At 17.4% G+C, this 17,906-nt stretch overlaps 3 protein-coding genes across 3 annotated transcripts; 2 read left to right on the plus strand and 1 right to left on the minus strand.

Moving 5' to 3' along the window:
- The first annotated feature begins 5,408 nt into the window (after window positions 1-5,408).
- LOC122719241 lies at window positions 5,409-7,144 on the plus strand. The gene is made up of 3 exons (XM_043944896.1): window positions 5,409-5,524; window positions 5,608-5,881; window positions 6,998-7,144. The coding sequence occupies exons 2-3, from the start codon at window positions 5,612-5,614 to the stop codon at window positions 7,034-7,036; spliced, it is 309 nt and encodes a 102-aa protein (XP_043800831.1). The 5' UTR covers window positions 5,409-5,524; window positions 5,608-5,611; the 3' UTR covers window positions 7,037-7,144.
- Window positions 7,145-9,561: 2,417 nt separating this feature from the next.
- LOC122719240 (peptidyl-prolyl cis-trans isomerase NIMA-interacting 4) lies at window positions 9,562-10,304 on the plus strand. The gene is made up of 3 exons (XM_043944895.1): window positions 9,562-9,769; window positions 9,883-10,002; window positions 10,131-10,304. The coding sequence occupies exons 1-3, from the start codon at window positions 9,659-9,661 to the stop codon at window positions 10,287-10,289; spliced, it is 390 nt and encodes a 129-aa protein (XP_043800830.1). The 5' UTR covers window positions 9,562-9,658; the 3' UTR covers window positions 10,290-10,304.
- Window positions 10,305-12,441: 2,137 nt separating this feature from the next.
- LOC122719242 lies at window positions 12,442-17,016 on the minus strand. Its single transcript, XM_043944898.1, is given in 6 exon segments — window positions 12,442-12,672; window positions 13,248-13,413; window positions 13,492-13,671; window positions 15,685-15,801; window positions 16,916-16,970; window positions 16,972-17,016. Coding segments are annotated over 6 exon segments (753 nt in total). The 5' UTR covers window positions 17,002-17,016; the 3' UTR covers window positions 12,442-12,467.
- Window positions 17,017-17,906: the final 890 nt, after the last annotated feature.

Raw genomic sequence — 17,906 nt, forward strand, 5'->3', positions numbered from 1 at the left:
TATAAATATTTATAAATATGGTTGGTAGAAAAATGTTTAATACTCTTATATTAACAATATTAACAGTAATAGGGTAACATGGGGCAAAGTAAAATGATAACAATAATGTAAAATAACATATATATATATATATATATATATATACATACATATATATATATATATGTACATATACATATATATATATATAATGTGAAATATCATATATATGCTATTTTTTTAATTAATTATTAGTTCTTATAAAAAAAATAAATTAACAATTAAAATATTATTATTTTTAAAACATAAAATGAATATTTATGAATAATTATAATTTTTTGTTTCTTTATCTATTAAATACTAAAAAATTTAATAAAAGTTGAAAATATGATTTTTTACAGAAATATATATAATATTTTTAATATACTTATTTAAATATTATATTATTTTGCAAATATTAAATACTAATGATAATTACAAAATAACAAAAATAACTCGCATATAAAAAAAATTATTTAAATATAAAATTATATATTGTTTATATCATAAAATATATATAAAAAAATATAAAACATGTAACAAATGATGGTGAAATAGATTATAAAGCTTTGATTATATAAAGAATATAATAATATGTGTATGTATAATATTTGTACAAATTGTTGAATTAATCGTTAATTAATTACAAAAAGAAAAATAATAAATAATGATTTATAATCATTTATTATATAAATTTTAACGTTATCTTTTACTATATATAAATACTAAATATTCTAATAAATATAATTTAAATTAATTTGTTATTTTACTCTATATGAGTAAAAGTTACTTTATTAAACTTATAATTTTTTAAACTTTCTAATTAAAAAATAAATAAACAAGTCTATGTTTATGTTTATTTTTTTAATTCTATGTTTCATCTTTTATCAAAATTCGTTTATAATTTCGTAATCATTATTTTGATAATTAATTGTTTATAATCTCAATTCTAATAGATATTAATGAAAAAATAAAGGAAAAGGAATAATTCCCTTTACCTCATGTTACTCACTTTAATATTATTTACTGTAGAATATACCATGAAAATTTATATTATATAGATACAAAAAATATTCATATATATAATATAAAATTTTTCCACGCTTGTTCATAATAAACATTTAGAAACTTTATTTTATTTCATATTATTAAATCCGTCCATTATATATAATTGAAAATATTAAATCGAAAAACAATGAAAAATAATAAATTAATCAAATTAAAAATTATGCAATATATATAAAATAATTTCAAAATAGGTTATCGAATTATAAGGGACTATAACATTTAAATAATTAAATAATTATTTATTAAATAATTATAATAAAATATCAATTATCCGAATTAATTGAAAGACAAATACATTTGAATAAAGAGATAATCGGTTAAAAAAAATCAAATTGTGAAACAAATTTGTATATTTTAAATATTCTTAAATTTAATAAATGTGTATATATACCATGTATATTATGTAAACAAATATTACTTAATATGTTCACTTCAAATTACACGTGTATATTTTCTTTTTTTAATTATAGGAAATGTTTAAATATATCATTATCATTTTATCCGGTATATTTATCCTGTTTTCGAATAATCAATAATTTTAATAATTAAAATTCAGATAATCGATGTTCTACAGTACTATTATATATTTTATTTTTATATGTTTTATATTTAATTATATCTTGATTGTACAGAATAGGCAATTATTAATTTTCCATAAATATTATAATTATATGATAATATTATTATATAGACATTGGACATCAATCTTATAAATCTGCATGCAAATCTTAAAAATAAAAAGTATTTTAAAGTATTATCTCATCAGTATTTAAAATGCAGATATAATTAGATACTTAAAAATTGAAAAATGCTATTGCGATAAATTTATTGAAATTTTGTTTAATTTTAATATTGTTAAAAAATTAATTTATTATACAATATCCCATTCGAAATCAAATCATCTTTTGTGTTCATCTTAATTAAATAATATAAACGGATATATGAAAAATTATTATAATTCTTTTACATTTAAAATTTGGAAATAATTTAATGTATTTAGCATTTTAATTTATATATAGGTGCTTTTTCTAGTCTATTTATTCGGTAACCTATTTTAAAATCATCTTGTGTGCACTTCGATTATTTATAAGGCTGTGTGCAAACAAAAATATAATAATTCAAAAAATTATTTCTTGTATAAGAAATAAAATAAATATGTAAATTAATAAATTTGACAATAATATCTTTTAAGTAATATAACAATTTATACATATTTTCATATTTTTTAGATTGATGATTAAATTTTACTTCATTAAATTTTAAATGTAAATACAAACTTAAGTCATTTAATTTTTAACTTTCAAAAGATAAAAGTTAAAAATATACATATGTATACATATACAAGTATTATTCGGGACATTTTTAAAGAATATATTATAGAAACAAAAATGAATATAATTGGTATAAGCATATCGATTCAGTTTATTTATTAAATTATAAACAATTTAAATTTACATCAATGAAATGAGATAAATAGAGGTAAAGTAAAATATTACAATTTTTACTTCATCTATTTATATAATTAATAAACTTCAAAATTATAACTTAATAAATAAATCAACATTTTTGAATATCAATTTTTATTTATTTTTATTTCTAATCAACCTTTAGTATCCTATGAATATTAACATTCTATATTCATATGTATATATATATACATGTGTGTGTGTGTGTGTGTGTGTGTGTGTGTGTGTGTGTGTGAGTGAGTGCGTGCGTGCGTGCGTGCGTGCGTGCGTGCGTGCGTGCGTGCGTGCGTGCGTGCGTGCGTGCGTGCGTGCGTGTGCGCGTTTTTTTGAGGATAAAATATATAGTTATAAATGTTTTTTGTAATAAATAAAGGCCAGTTACAAAAAAGTTGTTTTTTATACTTATGATTTAATTTGCTTATACTTATGATTTAATGAATGATCGAATGATAAAAAACAATAATTTTATCATAATTAAATTTTTCTTGTATTTCAACAACAATATTAAAATTTAAATAATAAAATTTTATAAATTTTATAAATGTTAATAATTAATTTTAAAAAATCTATAAACTTCGAAATAATATATGTAAGTACCTCAAATCTGTATGACGATGTATGTTTTGAATGATCTTATATTAAATATCTTTTCTTAGTATTAATTTATATTTATAAAGGAAAAAAGCTCAATAGAATGCTTTAAAAAATTAAAATTTTATAATAAAAAAGTATACTCATATGATAAAATCCTTGATATTTACTGTTATTCTATTTATCATTAAAATACTAATAGTATTCAAGGATTTTGCATTATTCCATACTGTTAAATAAAAATATTCATTTATTGTATATTGTTATTTTTATTCATTTCTTTATTGTTATGTATTTTTAATAATTCTTATTATATAAAGATCTATATACATAATAGAATAAAGATAAAATATAATGCACATAATCATGAGCTGAAAAATATTGTAATAAAATTTAAGAAATTAATACTAAGAATTAAAAAAAAAACAAATATTTACTAATAAATTCAATGTAACAATATAGAAAGTATGTAATATGTATGTATTAGACATAAATCAATTTTCTAGATTTATAGAATATTAATATATTCATGAAACACTTTGAAGGATCGATTATAGAAATCAAGTAAAATATAAAAGTTCGTATATAAAAATATCTGTTAATATTTTTTTTATTTAAGATATACATAAACAATTTAACTTTACATTTGATAAAGCAAGATAAAAAAAGAATGAAACTATTCTGTTTTTGTTATATTGGTACACATCTGTTCATTCTCGCTTCATTCAAAGCAAACTTTGAAATTGCTTGCAACCTAATAAATAAGTCTTAATCGATATTTTTATACATCAATTTTTGTATTTGTATTTCTTAATATTTAGAATTGATTCTTCAAAATTATACCATGAATACATTAGCATTCTATATATAGATTATTTTAAATATATGAAATTTTTAAAATCTAATGTATGTAAAATGTTGTAAATATAATATATTATTAATATTTAAAATCTTATGTATTTTAATCTAATCCCTTAATATTATAATATTATATAATACTATAATCCCTAAAGTTAATAATTTTGTCGATGCTTAATGATAAGATTGAAAAACAATATAATGGAGTTATAAAATAACAATTCAGATAACAAAAGATCGCAATTCTAAAACATATCTCGTGCTTTTTTTCAAATTTAATTAATATATTTTACTTTTATCATATTTTTAAAAAATTAAATATAATTATATATATATATATATATATATATATAAAACTAACTTATATTAAATAAAAACTATCAAATGACATATTTTCATGTAAAGTTTCATTTTCAAACAAATTTTAAAAATTGAGCATTTATCTCTCTCTCTTTTTCTCTCATATTTTTTATATATATATTTTATAAAAACTATAATATATTTGATATTTTATTATTTTATAATTTTATAAATTATTTTTTAAACTATATATAATTTTTTTTATATAAATTGAATTTTTATTAATCTGCAAAAATATAATAAAATATGATAATTTAATAATTTGAAAAAATATTGAAGTAAATTGATTCATTATTTTATAAATTCTGTAGAAAAATAAAAAGAACTATATAACAATAATCAGGAATCAACTTAATATAAAGTTAAAAACAATTAAAAGGTATTATATGAAATATAACAAAATATAATCTATTTTTCATATAATTTTTTTTTTATCTAATTAGTATTTAAATTCATTTAAAAAAATTTTAAAATAAAGATAGAATTCAAATATTTAAATGTTTTTCAAAATAATATTGATAAATGATTTTAAAAAATTATGCTGAGGAAATAATAGAAAAAATAATAGAAAAACAAAAAGAAGATAAATAAATAAATTCATATCTTTATTCATATCTTTATTCTCCAATTGAAAATAATAATTTTCTTTTAATAATGAGATAGAATTTTAAAAAAAAGGGAGTAATATTAAGAAAAGTAACTAAACTTAATAATTATTGTAATTATATCATATAAAAATTCTATAATGTAATTTTATATGATTTATTACATATTGCTATTTATAAAAAAATTATAATATCGAAATTTACACATTTTCTATCTTATGAAAATGTTTTTATTGTTTTCATATTTTTAGTCAACAGTGTATATTATCTTAATATGAATATAAGATATGTATAAATAATAATATTTCGTGTCAGTTGATTAATATTTGTAAACAATACATGTACTTGTATTTTAGTTGGAGACAAACAAGGATTCCTTTATTTGTTCATTTTCCAGTTCATAGTCATAATTCATTACAACAGTATCTTCGTCAGTTAGAAATAATTTTTAAAAAATTTTTCATCATAGTATCGACCGATAATTTTTTAAATTATCACCTTTACTGATTAGAAATCTACTTTCAATTTATCTTTAGCTAGAAAGATAAATCTTTATCGGTGAGTAAAGAAAAATCAAGAAATACTGATATAGACAAAATTATTGTCAATAGAATATTATATAATTCTTCATTTTAATTTAGCAACATGAACACCAATGCTGATGTAAATGATATTCACTTAGCATTTAGTATGATAAACGAATTTGAAACTGTATGGTTAACGATAAGTAAAGAGGAGCCTAATCAAGTCAATTATCGTATAATAAAATCATATTTGGAATATATAAAGAAGCAATTAGATTTTATCATGAAACCTCATGCTTTTGATCCTGTCGAGTATCCAGATCTAATAGAAAAAAGAAATCACTTTATGAGAAAATGTATTCCACTTATGGCTAAAGCGGAAGTATATTTGGTGAGATACAAGGAGTTTGACTTCAACCTTGAATTATGGACATGTGAATAACTACTAACATTCCGTGAATAATTTCATAAAACTTTATTGTTTTTATATGTATATTTCTATACATATATTCAAAATTTTCAACAATTTCTATTTGGGGTTATTTAAGTTGGCGGTTAGTAAAAGTTTGGGAAATATGCACGAGTTATAATTGCAAAGTTTATTAATTCCTTAAGGTATTATAAATATCTATGTTAATTTTTTTTATGTATATCAGCTTGTTTAGACTAAAGTCTTTATACACTCTTTTTATAATAAATATGTAAGCATCAATGGAAAGAAAATTATATTTTAGTTAGATTTTCTATAGATTGTGGAACATCTTTGGATTCAATATTCGTTAAAATAAATATATTTGGATTCTAAAGGTTAAAACAAATATAAAAATTAATATGAAAAATATCTATTGAGACTTGTTTATTAAGTTATTGTTTATCAAGTAAGTAATTTTATTTTGTATTATAAAATGAGACAATTTATCAAATGCTGATGATGGATTGAGAAGGACAATAAGGGCGATTTTCTTTCTTCTTTATTTAAAAATTATAAAAAATTATATCGTATTTTAAAAAATTGTTAGATATACTTAATTTAATTTAATTTATTATTTATTAAATTGTTTTGTATGCTTAATGCTTAATAAAAATATATAATATAAATTATAAATATAAATATAAAGTATAAATTAAAAACGAATTTTTTTAGTATATAGAATTTTAAAGTATAAATTAAAAAATCATGTAAAAGAAAATTCAAAAATCAATATTTACATAATTTATCTCTTTCAAGTATGATATCCATGATTTTATCTAACACAAAATATAATTTGTGATAAATATCTTTTTCATAATTATAAATATATAGAGTTCATTCGATTGTATATCATCTTTTATATTTATTTTGACTTTTAGAATCGATTCTTCAAAGATGCTCCATGAATTATTAACATTTTGAATAATTTAATATACATAATTATAATATTTTACTTTAATTTATTAAAAAATAATCATTGGATCAATATAATGAATAATTTTTTGCACTCTAGATCAAAACTTCTGTTTCAAACAGGTTACACATTATGATGCCGTAAAGTATTCTACGAAGTAAAACAACATGGAAATAATAAATAAATAAATAAATTCTGTGTTAAATATATAAATTCTTATTATGTAAGTCATTACGAGAATCATGTGCATGAAAAATATTCATATAATTTCGTAACAAATTCTATGTAAGTATATATTAATCACCGTGTTATATTGCTATTTCTTGTATTATATAAACCATATTGTAATATATATAATCCATCTTAAAAAAACTAATATTACGAATACGAAATTGTACAAAATGAAATAGCAAACTTTACTTCGGAATATTAAAATTTTTTCTCTTTTTTTAAATTTTTTTAGATTTTGATTTAGAACCCAAAAATGTTCTTAAGTGTTTATTGGTTCAAAAATTACATATGTGTTTCGCATTTTTTAAATATTTTTTATATGACATTATTTTGATTTTATATAATTCGCATTAAGATTGAACGCATTAAGTTTAATTATCTATATATATGTTCTATTTAAATTTTTAAATATATCTTCTTTTTTTTTTACAATGAAATTTATAATGAAATCTTCTAAACTAATAATTTTTTATTATAATAATATTTTTGCTATATAATTATTTTGAAAGAAATGACGAAATACAAAAAAAAAATATAATATTACATTGTTTGATTTTATTGATTGTGCAAAGATTATATTTAAGATATTTAAAATATTTTAAGATATGTTCATCGAAAGAAAGATTTTTACACATTAAAGTGTTATGCAAGTTTTTTACACATTACTAATTATTATTATTAATTACTAATACTAATTATCGATTTCAATAAAGAATAAAAAAATAAACACTACTGTTAATCGATATATAATTAAAACTTAATTAAAAAATATTTTTAATTAAAATTAACTTTAATTTAATCTTAAATTAATAAGACTTTTATTAAACATAATCGAATATAAAAATAGAAGTTCAATTAATATAATCATATTCATAATATCCTAAAGCGAATACAGAATAATATATATTGTTATTTCTATGAGTTAAAAAAAGCTTTAACATATTGATATTTTTGAGAGAATTGAGAGCAAAATTTAAATTATTCGTGGGCATATAAAATATTACATATTTTTTCAAATAAACAATTTAAATAATATTAGCAAAGAGAAAGTTAGAACTCAATAGAAAGTTTTCTCTTAAAAATTCTAAATTTAATCATTATTGTTGTAATAAATTAGAAATTTAATAAATCATGCATAATCCTTAAAATTTTTGAAGACATTCAACTTAAATTATTTATATTATTCTTATTTACATTATAACAAAAATAGATCATAAATTTTGTTAAAAGCTTTTTGATTTTTTATATTCTGTTATTAATTGCAACAACAAGACACTTTCATTAATAGCCTATATATAAATAAAAATTAATGGGAAATAATTTTTATTAATAGAACTAATCTATTATCGAATCATGAACTATAGAAAATTAATAGATTTTGAATTTAGAAAGAGGGATTACAAGAAAGAAAATATTTTACAAATAGAATATTTTAAAATAATTTTCTATTTCGAATAATTAACATCTTACTAAATTATATCTATTATAATAAAAATAATTTTATCAATCAAAAATAGAACATTCAACACTGTATAGATACCAACTTATGCTGAATAAAATAATTCTTGATCACTAAATATTTACAGCTTTCTTTAGATACTTTTGATATAAAATAATGTTAAATTTGGTAATATTGTTTTTACTAATAGTAATAAGAAGAAAACGAGAATTATATCGTTCTATGTTTTATATTCATATTTTAGTATTAAAATAAAATTAAAGAAGTTGTAAAAAAATTGATTTAAATATACATAATTTATAAATTTTAATATTAATTAAATAATGTGTAAGTATTATAATAATAATAAATAAAAATAATATATGTAAAATAATAAAAAAAATATACGAATTTGAGGTTATATTGCTTATATTTAAGCTATTTACAATTAATTTAAACAAATTTTATTAATGTAAAGTTTAAATTATTTTTTAAACAAAAGTATAACTTTTAAAAGTGAATACAAATTAATAAAAATGAAAAAGGATTTTCAATATTAAACAAAAGAAATTAAGTGAAAATATGAATTAAATGAATAAGATAGAAATTTAAAGAAGAATTCATAGTCAAAATTTATAGAAATAATTACAAATCTTATTAAAAATCAAACTTTATTAAAAAAAAATATTATAAATATTATTATTCACTAATTATAAATTAATAAAATTTTGTATAAGTTAATAAATTTATAAGATTTTAATATAAAAAAGTTATATGATACTACTATATATATACATAGTAACACATTATTATTATAGAACTACTACTAAATTACTATATTGTAATATAAAAATATATTATAATATATAATATATATAATATATATATAATATATATTAGTATAATAATATAATATAATATAAGAAATTTAAATATAATATGATAATAAAAAATATGAAATAAACTTATCGAATCATGAATATATAGTATAATATATATCTTATATAGTATAATAAATAATATTATATAGTATAATAAAATTTAAATAAAAAAATATGAAATAAAAACTTACAATTTTTAATTTAATATTTTTATATAAATAAGAAATTCAAATATGCCACCAAAAAAAAGCACAAATACTTCAAAGGCAAATAAATCTAAAACTGTAGAAACTAACAATGGAAAAGAAGAGAAAAAAAAAGGAAATGCTGGGAATGCTGTAAAGGTATGTTAAATGTATATTAAAAAATAATTGTATCCTACTTATATAAAAATAGATCTATTATTATTATATAGATATATAATTATTATATATCCTTTAATTATTTTACTATAAAGGTTAGACACATACTATGTGAAAAACAATCAAAAGTTTTGGAAGCTTTAGAAAAATTAAAAGCTGGAGGGAAATTTAATGAAGTGGCTGCCATTTATAGTGAAGACAAAGCAAGATCTGGGGTAATGTAATGCTTATTATTTGTAATATATAAAATATTAATTTTTAAATAATTGCATGTATGTAATATACATATAATATACATATATATATATATAAAAAATTAAACTATAAATATTTAATGTTTAAGGGTGATCTTGGATGGATGATTAGAGGATCAATGATAGGTCCATTTCAAGAAGCTGCATTTGCATTACCTATTTCTTCTATTAATTCTCCAATCTACACAGATCCACCAATTAAAACAAAATTTGGTTATCATATTATAATGGTAGAAAGTAAAAAATAAATGATGTATAAATAATTATGTATATTTATAATCTATTGATATATTTAATTTAACTGTATGAAATTAATAAATAATTTATATTTTTATTTTTTTATAAAAAAAAATTAAATAATTATAAAGAAAATTAGAAAAATAAAATCTTACTGATTTTGATAATTTTGAAATATTTTGCTAAGAATAACATTTTAAATAATTTTTTCTTGTATATATATCATACTATTCAGCTTTATATTTCAGAATAGTAAAAAATTTTTAATATTATATAATGTATATTATGTAACATATCTATATGTATGCATTTGTAAGAGCATACATATCAGTATTTAACTGCCTTTTTTATTGCCTTTTATTATTAAATATTCTTCATACAAATTATTTCAATCACTAAATATAGTCATTTTTTAATCATTTTTTCATAACGAACGAATGAACAAAATATGTAGAAATTATATTTGAAAAATATAATGAGTTATATGAACTTTTTAACATATGTAATAATTATGATAACTTATTTTTGATTTAATTGTGATTGATTTTTTCTAATGAAAATTTATCTTAGAAAAAAACAAAAGAAATTTCATTTTAAATTTTATATCATCTCTTATTAACTTATTATATATTAAGTTAGATTAAAAAATATTTCTTATTTTTATTAACAATATTTAATTATTTCATGAATAACGAAAATTCAATATTTTAATAACTTTTTAATAAATTAATATTAAATAATTTAATAAATAATTTCAAAATAATTTTTTATATCAATTTTTATCTTAAATTCTCTGAATTTGAAAAATATTCAAAAGTTTCATGAATAATATGATATTAATACTATATATATATATATATATATATATATTATGGAACGATAGCTTGACATCGACTGAACATAAAAATGCTCTCACTTAGTACCAGTACATTTCTGACTAAAATCTATAAAAACTATCAATAACGTATCAGCATTCAAATACTTTTGTAACCTAAAAATCTATAAAAACTATCAATAACATATCAACATTCAAATACTTTTGTAACCTATTAATAGTGCGTGCATATAATAAATGTATCATAACTATTGCATAAATTAGTGAATTATTTTCAAATTTTGCTGACATAATCTTGAGATTTCCTTCCTATTATACCTCTTATTGTCTTAAACAAGTTTTTTTTAGCATATATATTTCATTCATTAAAAATTGCAAATATAAGCATTCGAATACTTAAGTTACATTTATTATATTACATTATTGATTGACAAATTGGCAGTTGAAAAGAATCTGATTGATTTCGGCAATACATTCATAAAAATGAATATTCTTCTGATCTATTTCATCTCAACTACCAATTTATTACTAATGTATCGTACTTTATATTTAAAATTACTTATATTATGTATGATATGTGTGTATGTATAATTTACAATGAAATAATATAAACTAGTAAAATTAAATTTTGGAAGAATTAAATATGTATAGAATCAATTTACTAAGTTTTCTCTTCATTGATTTTATTGATTTTGAAATATCTTTGTAAATATCATTATTAAGAATATCATTTTGATTAAATTTTTTTTCTTTACACAAAATTGATAATTGGTTTTAGTTTTTAAATTATTCGCAAATAACTTTCGATTCTACACATTAAATTTTATCTATACGTACGATTCATAGTGTGATAAACTATGTATATAATTCGTTATAACAATTAATCGATTATTTATAAAAGTACATTAGAGTATATTGAAAATTTACTTTTATATATATATATAAATAGATTTTAACGAGAAGTTTTTTAAAATTCTCTTCGTGACATATGTATGAAGAAGAATTTAATATAGTATACTAAAAATAAGATTAATTGCAATTTTAATTATTGTAATTGTTTTATATTTTATTTTTGTATTCCGCAAATCCAAAAGTTCGATGTAATATCAATAGTTTTTTTATTACTAATTTGAAAACCAAAGTTTTTATATCAGAATGACGTTTTTTATGTATAATATATAATATCCTATAATATATTTCAAAATCAATATTAAAATCAATGAGAAAAGAGTTCACCAGATATCATATATAATTTTACAATAGCATTAGATATGAATTTATATAAAATACTAAATAATTATAAGTATACAGGTATAATAACAATGAATATAATATAAACTATATTTTATTTACTTTAATTACGATTATTAGGATTAGCAAAATGAACATATCTTAATAAAGAATCATTATCTTCACACACCCATGGTTTTTTATGATGACAAGCAACATCATGCCAATTTACTCCATCATTATAAAATTGATTTAATACTGCTAAACAATTTTCTGGTGCACCTCCTTGTTGTATAGCTTCACGATTATCAGGTTGCGGTTTTCCAATTCTACAATATATTGTCATTTGTTAATTATTAATATCATATAAAATAATTTATTTTTTTTATTTTTTTTAAATAATACATTTTTTAAATATATTTCGTATAAAATAAGACATTGATTAATTATAATATAATGAAAAAATAAATCACTTTTGATATAAAAATAAATTAAAATAAATTGTGCCAAAATTTTTTAAAATTTACTATTTAATAAAAACAATTATAAAAAATTATGAGAAAAAAAATTTTATTGTATTATTCTATATCAATATTATTCACATTAACGTTGATATATTAGTAATATTATATTAGTAATAATATAATATAAACAATACAATAGATTTTTAAAAATCGTTCTTTTATTATTTTTATTTATTTTTATATAAGAAATTATTTATCATTAATTTTATTATGAATTTTAAAAAATTAAAAAAATATTTGAAAATTATAAATGCAATACTATATATAGTAAAAATACTTATAACTTATTAAATTTTAAATATTGAAAAAATAAAAAATTAATATTTTTAATTTTTAATATTCATAATAATTTTTAAAAATTTACAAAGAAGAATACTTACCCTCCACTCTCAGACCAATCATTTTGAGAGCGATCAGTAGTAGGGGCAAGTTTTTGTAATTCTGCAGTCCAGAACCAACCATTAATATGAAGAGGTTGAAGATCAGGCCTATCACATCCTTTGAAATCACAAAGTCGTCCAGATGTCCAAATATATTTTACATTATCTAAAAATTATCATTTTTTTCTAATCCATGTTTAAATGCTATGATTTTACAATATATATATATATAATATTTCAATACTTTGAACAATGCGACTTTTAATAAATTCATTCTCTGCAGAAGTTTCCAAGGAAACAAGGTCCATACATCTTTGTCTACAGAAATTTCTGCCTGCTAACCAATCAAGTTCTTGTCCATTTGTTCTTGGATCAGCCCATGAATAATAATAACCCTTACCATTAAAACGTTCATGAATAATCCCTAAAATAACATATTTAATTTTTTATTTTAAATAATATAAAATTATTAATAAATAAATTTGTATTATCTCGATAAAAATTTCATTCAATATTAAAATCTATTTTATTTGAAACACTATCTTGACATTTTTAAATAATTAAAATAGTTTATAGTTTTTTATAAAAATTAAATAAATATTCATATTTGTGATTAATTTTTTTCTTGAATAATTTTCATTTTAATAGAAATGATCTTTTAATTCAAATAAAGTAAATTTTTTTTATAAAAATTCATAAGCAATTTCGTTATAATTTAATATACGTATAACATATATTATAAATTAAAATTAATTTATTAAGTTACAAACAATCGCGTAAAACAAAACAAGACAGAAAAAAAGTAAAATCAACCTTTTAGATATTACACATTTTAAGATGTATATAAAAAAATATGTAAAATTATGTTAAATTATCTTTTAATAATAAAATAATTTATTAAATATATTAAATATATTTTTATAAAAAAAATTGACAAATCTATTCTAGTTATTTATTTTAGTATCATTGAGTAAATTCTCTTCTACATATATTTTGATAAATTATTGTTCAAATACATATTTCAAATTATAGAAAGTTAAATAAATATGTATATATTATTTAATATTCATATTCAATATTCAGATTTTTATAACTAAAATAAATTTATATAAGTTTTAAATAATAAATTTCTAATAATGAAGTATAATCATAAAAATATAAATATTTTGAAATTCATAAATTCAATTTCTATCTACGAAGAACACAAGAGAAAGTTTCATCAATGACACTCACGATTTTAAATATTACAGTCACGACTTAAATGTTAAATTGGTATGTTAATTATACAAGCCACTTTCTCGAATGACAAAAAGAAAGTTTAATGGTACATAATATAATGAGAACGCATTCCATAGAAAATTTAATAATCAGAAAAATGAAAGTTAGTAGTAAACAATAAGTTAAGATACTCAAACATATTTAAATTTTTTTAATAAAAATTTATATTTTTTGTATTTCATAAATAAATTGAAGAAAAGTTTTTTTTTATATATATTACAATAATAAATTTATACATTTTGAAATATATTTTTTATCATTAATCTGTTATTTATATTTTATATAAACTTATACTATATTATAATATTTATAAAATATTTGTATAATATATATAAATATATTATAATTATTAATTAAATAATAATGATGTTTTATAATAAATAAATACACATATTTATAATATATTTTTTTTATTATTTTTTAAATACATAATATTAGCAAAGATATAAATATAATAAAGTTTTGATAAATTTTAAGAAGAATTTTTTATATAAAAAAATCAGTATATAATAAATATAAGTAGTACTTATATACCTATATTTAAATATATTTATTATACTTATAATTTGATTATATTTGTCTTTTTTTTTAAGTTATTAATTAACAAATATAATATATTCAATATTAAATATTCAATGAATAAAAGTAAAAAATAAAATATAATAAATTTGTAAAATTATATAAATTTTAATTGCAAATTAAAAAAAAACTAATTTAAAGAAAAGAATGAGTATTTAAAAAATTATAGTAAATTTTATAATAAAATTAAAAATATTCGTGCATATCAATTTCAATATTGAAATATAACAAAATGTTGATTGTTTCGTTTCAATTTTATTTCAAAAGCATAAACATGAAGAACTTCCTCGCGTTTTTTTTTTTGATTTAATAATATTATTAATTATAATAAAAATATATTATAATATTATATATTATTATATATATTGTTGTAAAAATATTATGAGATATTATTCTATTATATTATTCTATTAAGACTATTTTTATTTATCGCAATTCAAATTTATAAAAAAACCTTATTATTAAAAAACTACAAATTATTATTAAAAATTATTATTAAAAAGCTACAAAACTCTCGTTATTGCAGCAAACATAAATATAATCAAAGTTATTTTGTATGAAATTATAATTTACTACTTACTTTGTGCACAAAGCGCAGGAATTGGTGCTTCTAAAATTCTTCTAGTAGGTTGAAACTGAGCCGTTGATAAAACAATTAATGTACCAAATACAATAATAAATCGTATCATTTTTCCAGCTAGAATATAAAAATATAAATATTAATTATATAAATAAATATATATATAAATATAAATATAGATATAATACTTCAGAAATAAAATTCATCTTTATTTGTATATTATAGTTACTTTGCAATAATGAAAAAAAAAATTTTCTAATATTTTTTCTAATTCTAAAATTTAATAATTGTTTATAGTGATAATTTTAATATTATATCTGTCAATGAATCAATATATAATAGGCCAATAAGTAAGTATTAAAAGAAAATTTATTCGAAATAAAATATATTATATTTTATAAAAAAATGTATAATATATATATATATATATATCAATATATATCAATTCTTTGATAATATAACAAGTTTAAGCGCTAACAATTCTTTTTCCTAAAGTATTTTTGAAATTATTACATACATTTAATTATTACAATTATTATTTATTAACAGTAAAAATATAAAAATATATGATTAAAATAACTATAACAAAACGTTATAATAATTTCATACTATATATTCCGTATATTACAATTATACATATCGAGTAAATGGTATTTTCTAAAATAATTTAAACGGAAAATTTTCTTTTTTTTTTACTTTTTATATTTTAATATTTTTTGTGATAATGAACATAAAGATAAAAAATTATATGCGAAGATAAACATATATATAAAAATAAAAATTTTTATTATTATAAATTTTGTAAAACAAAATTAAAATAAATTAAAATTAAATTAATCTTTAAATAAAATTAAAACAATAATTTTATTTTTTTTTTTATTATAATATATTTCAGCTAATTATATGATATATAATATTTAAAAAATTATGTATAATACTATTCCAATTATTTTGACTATGAAATTTATAATTGAATTTGTAAATATTCATAAATACTTTCATAATAATTAATTAAATTTTCATGCGTAATATTTATTTAAATATTTATTGTTGATATAATGAATCATATAATTAAAATAAAGAATTATAAAATATCTACTGTCTAAATTGTATTTCTTAAGAAAACTTAATTAATAAATATTAATAAAATTTAAGTTTCTTTTAAGGATTTCTTTGATTAATATAAAATCAAAAAAAATCTTTTTCGTTGTATTGAATCAACGATGCTTACCTAAAGACGTTCTCCGCAGAACTGCGTTGCTCCCACAAGTAGCACCCCTATATATACATATATATAAGTACATGCAATGGGGACATGATGTCAATACTTTTACGATTATACGAAATATTTTCGAGAAGTATTTAAACAATTTTGTATACTATACTCGTATATTGATATTTTTGTATATCATCTGAAAAAAAAATTTTTAAAATATTATTTTAATAAAGATATAAATATTATAATAGTTAATTTCTACAAAATGTAACAGTATGTAACAATTTTAATACATGATATTGATGATAGAATTTGATAATTTATTAACACAATAATAATATATACTTTCATTATTATTATAAGATATTTATACAAAACAAATTAATTAATTTCAAATAATATAGAAATCTTCCTTTCTGTTTATACAAATATACATACTGTTCACTACCTTTATGCCTTTATATTTTTGCGGGTGTTATTAAAAGATATATAATGAAATATATATATCTTTTTTTCTGTAAGTATTACAAATATATTAATACAATTACAATATTAATTAAATTGATTGTAAATAAAATAAATAATTAATTTTTTTATTTTTTATTATGAAAATAATTTAGTAGAAAAAATTTGAAAAAAGATTCTTTATTATATAACTTTTTTTATATTTTCTGTCAGAAAATTAGCAATATTTTTTTTTGAATTATAATAAACTAGATAGAAAATGTATTGTGCAAATGTTCTAAGTTATCTATATATACTTAAGTTTCAAAATATTTATCTAAATTATATTTATTACAATTAAGAGAATTCTTTACTTATTTTTTATATACTAATATTTTTAAAATATTTCTATCTTAATAATGAAGAACATTATAGGTACCGTTAGAAAATAATTTTAAAAGGTAATGTAAGGAGGTGACCTGAAAACCTAAAAAACATATCGATTGGATGAATCGATTTTGATTGTATATACAATAAATAAAAAGAAATAAATTTAATAATT

This window comes from Apis laboriosa, unplaced genomic scaffold, assembly GCF_014066325.1.
Source record: "Apis laboriosa isolate Shangri-la unplaced genomic scaffold, ASM1406632v1 scaffold71_cov137, whole genome shotgun sequence".
Taxonomy (NCBI): Eukaryota; Metazoa; Arthropoda; class Insecta; order Hymenoptera; family Apidae; genus Apis; species Apis laboriosa.

Bases quoted from the DNA above. Each gene is read 5' to 3' on its own strand.
- LOC122719241 (XM_043944896.1), top strand. From the start codon at position 5,612: ATGAACACCAATGCTGATGTAAATGATATTCACTTAGCATTTAGTATG. The intron at 5,882-6,997 runs GTGAGATACAAG...TGTTTCAAACAG, and splicing joins CTAAAGCGGAAGTATATTTG to GTTACACATTATGATGCCGT.
- LOC122719240 (XM_043944895.1), top strand. From the start codon at position 9,659: ATGCCACCAAAAAAAAGCACAAATACTTCAAAGGCAAATAAATCTAAA. The intron at 9,770-9,882 runs GTATGTTAAATG...TTTACTATAAAG, and splicing joins ATGCTGGGAATGCTGTAAAG to GTTAGACACATACTATGTGA. The intron at 10,003-10,130 runs GTAATGTAATGC...TTAATGTTTAAG, and splicing joins AAGACAAAGCAAGATCTGGG to GGTGATCTTGGATGGATGAT.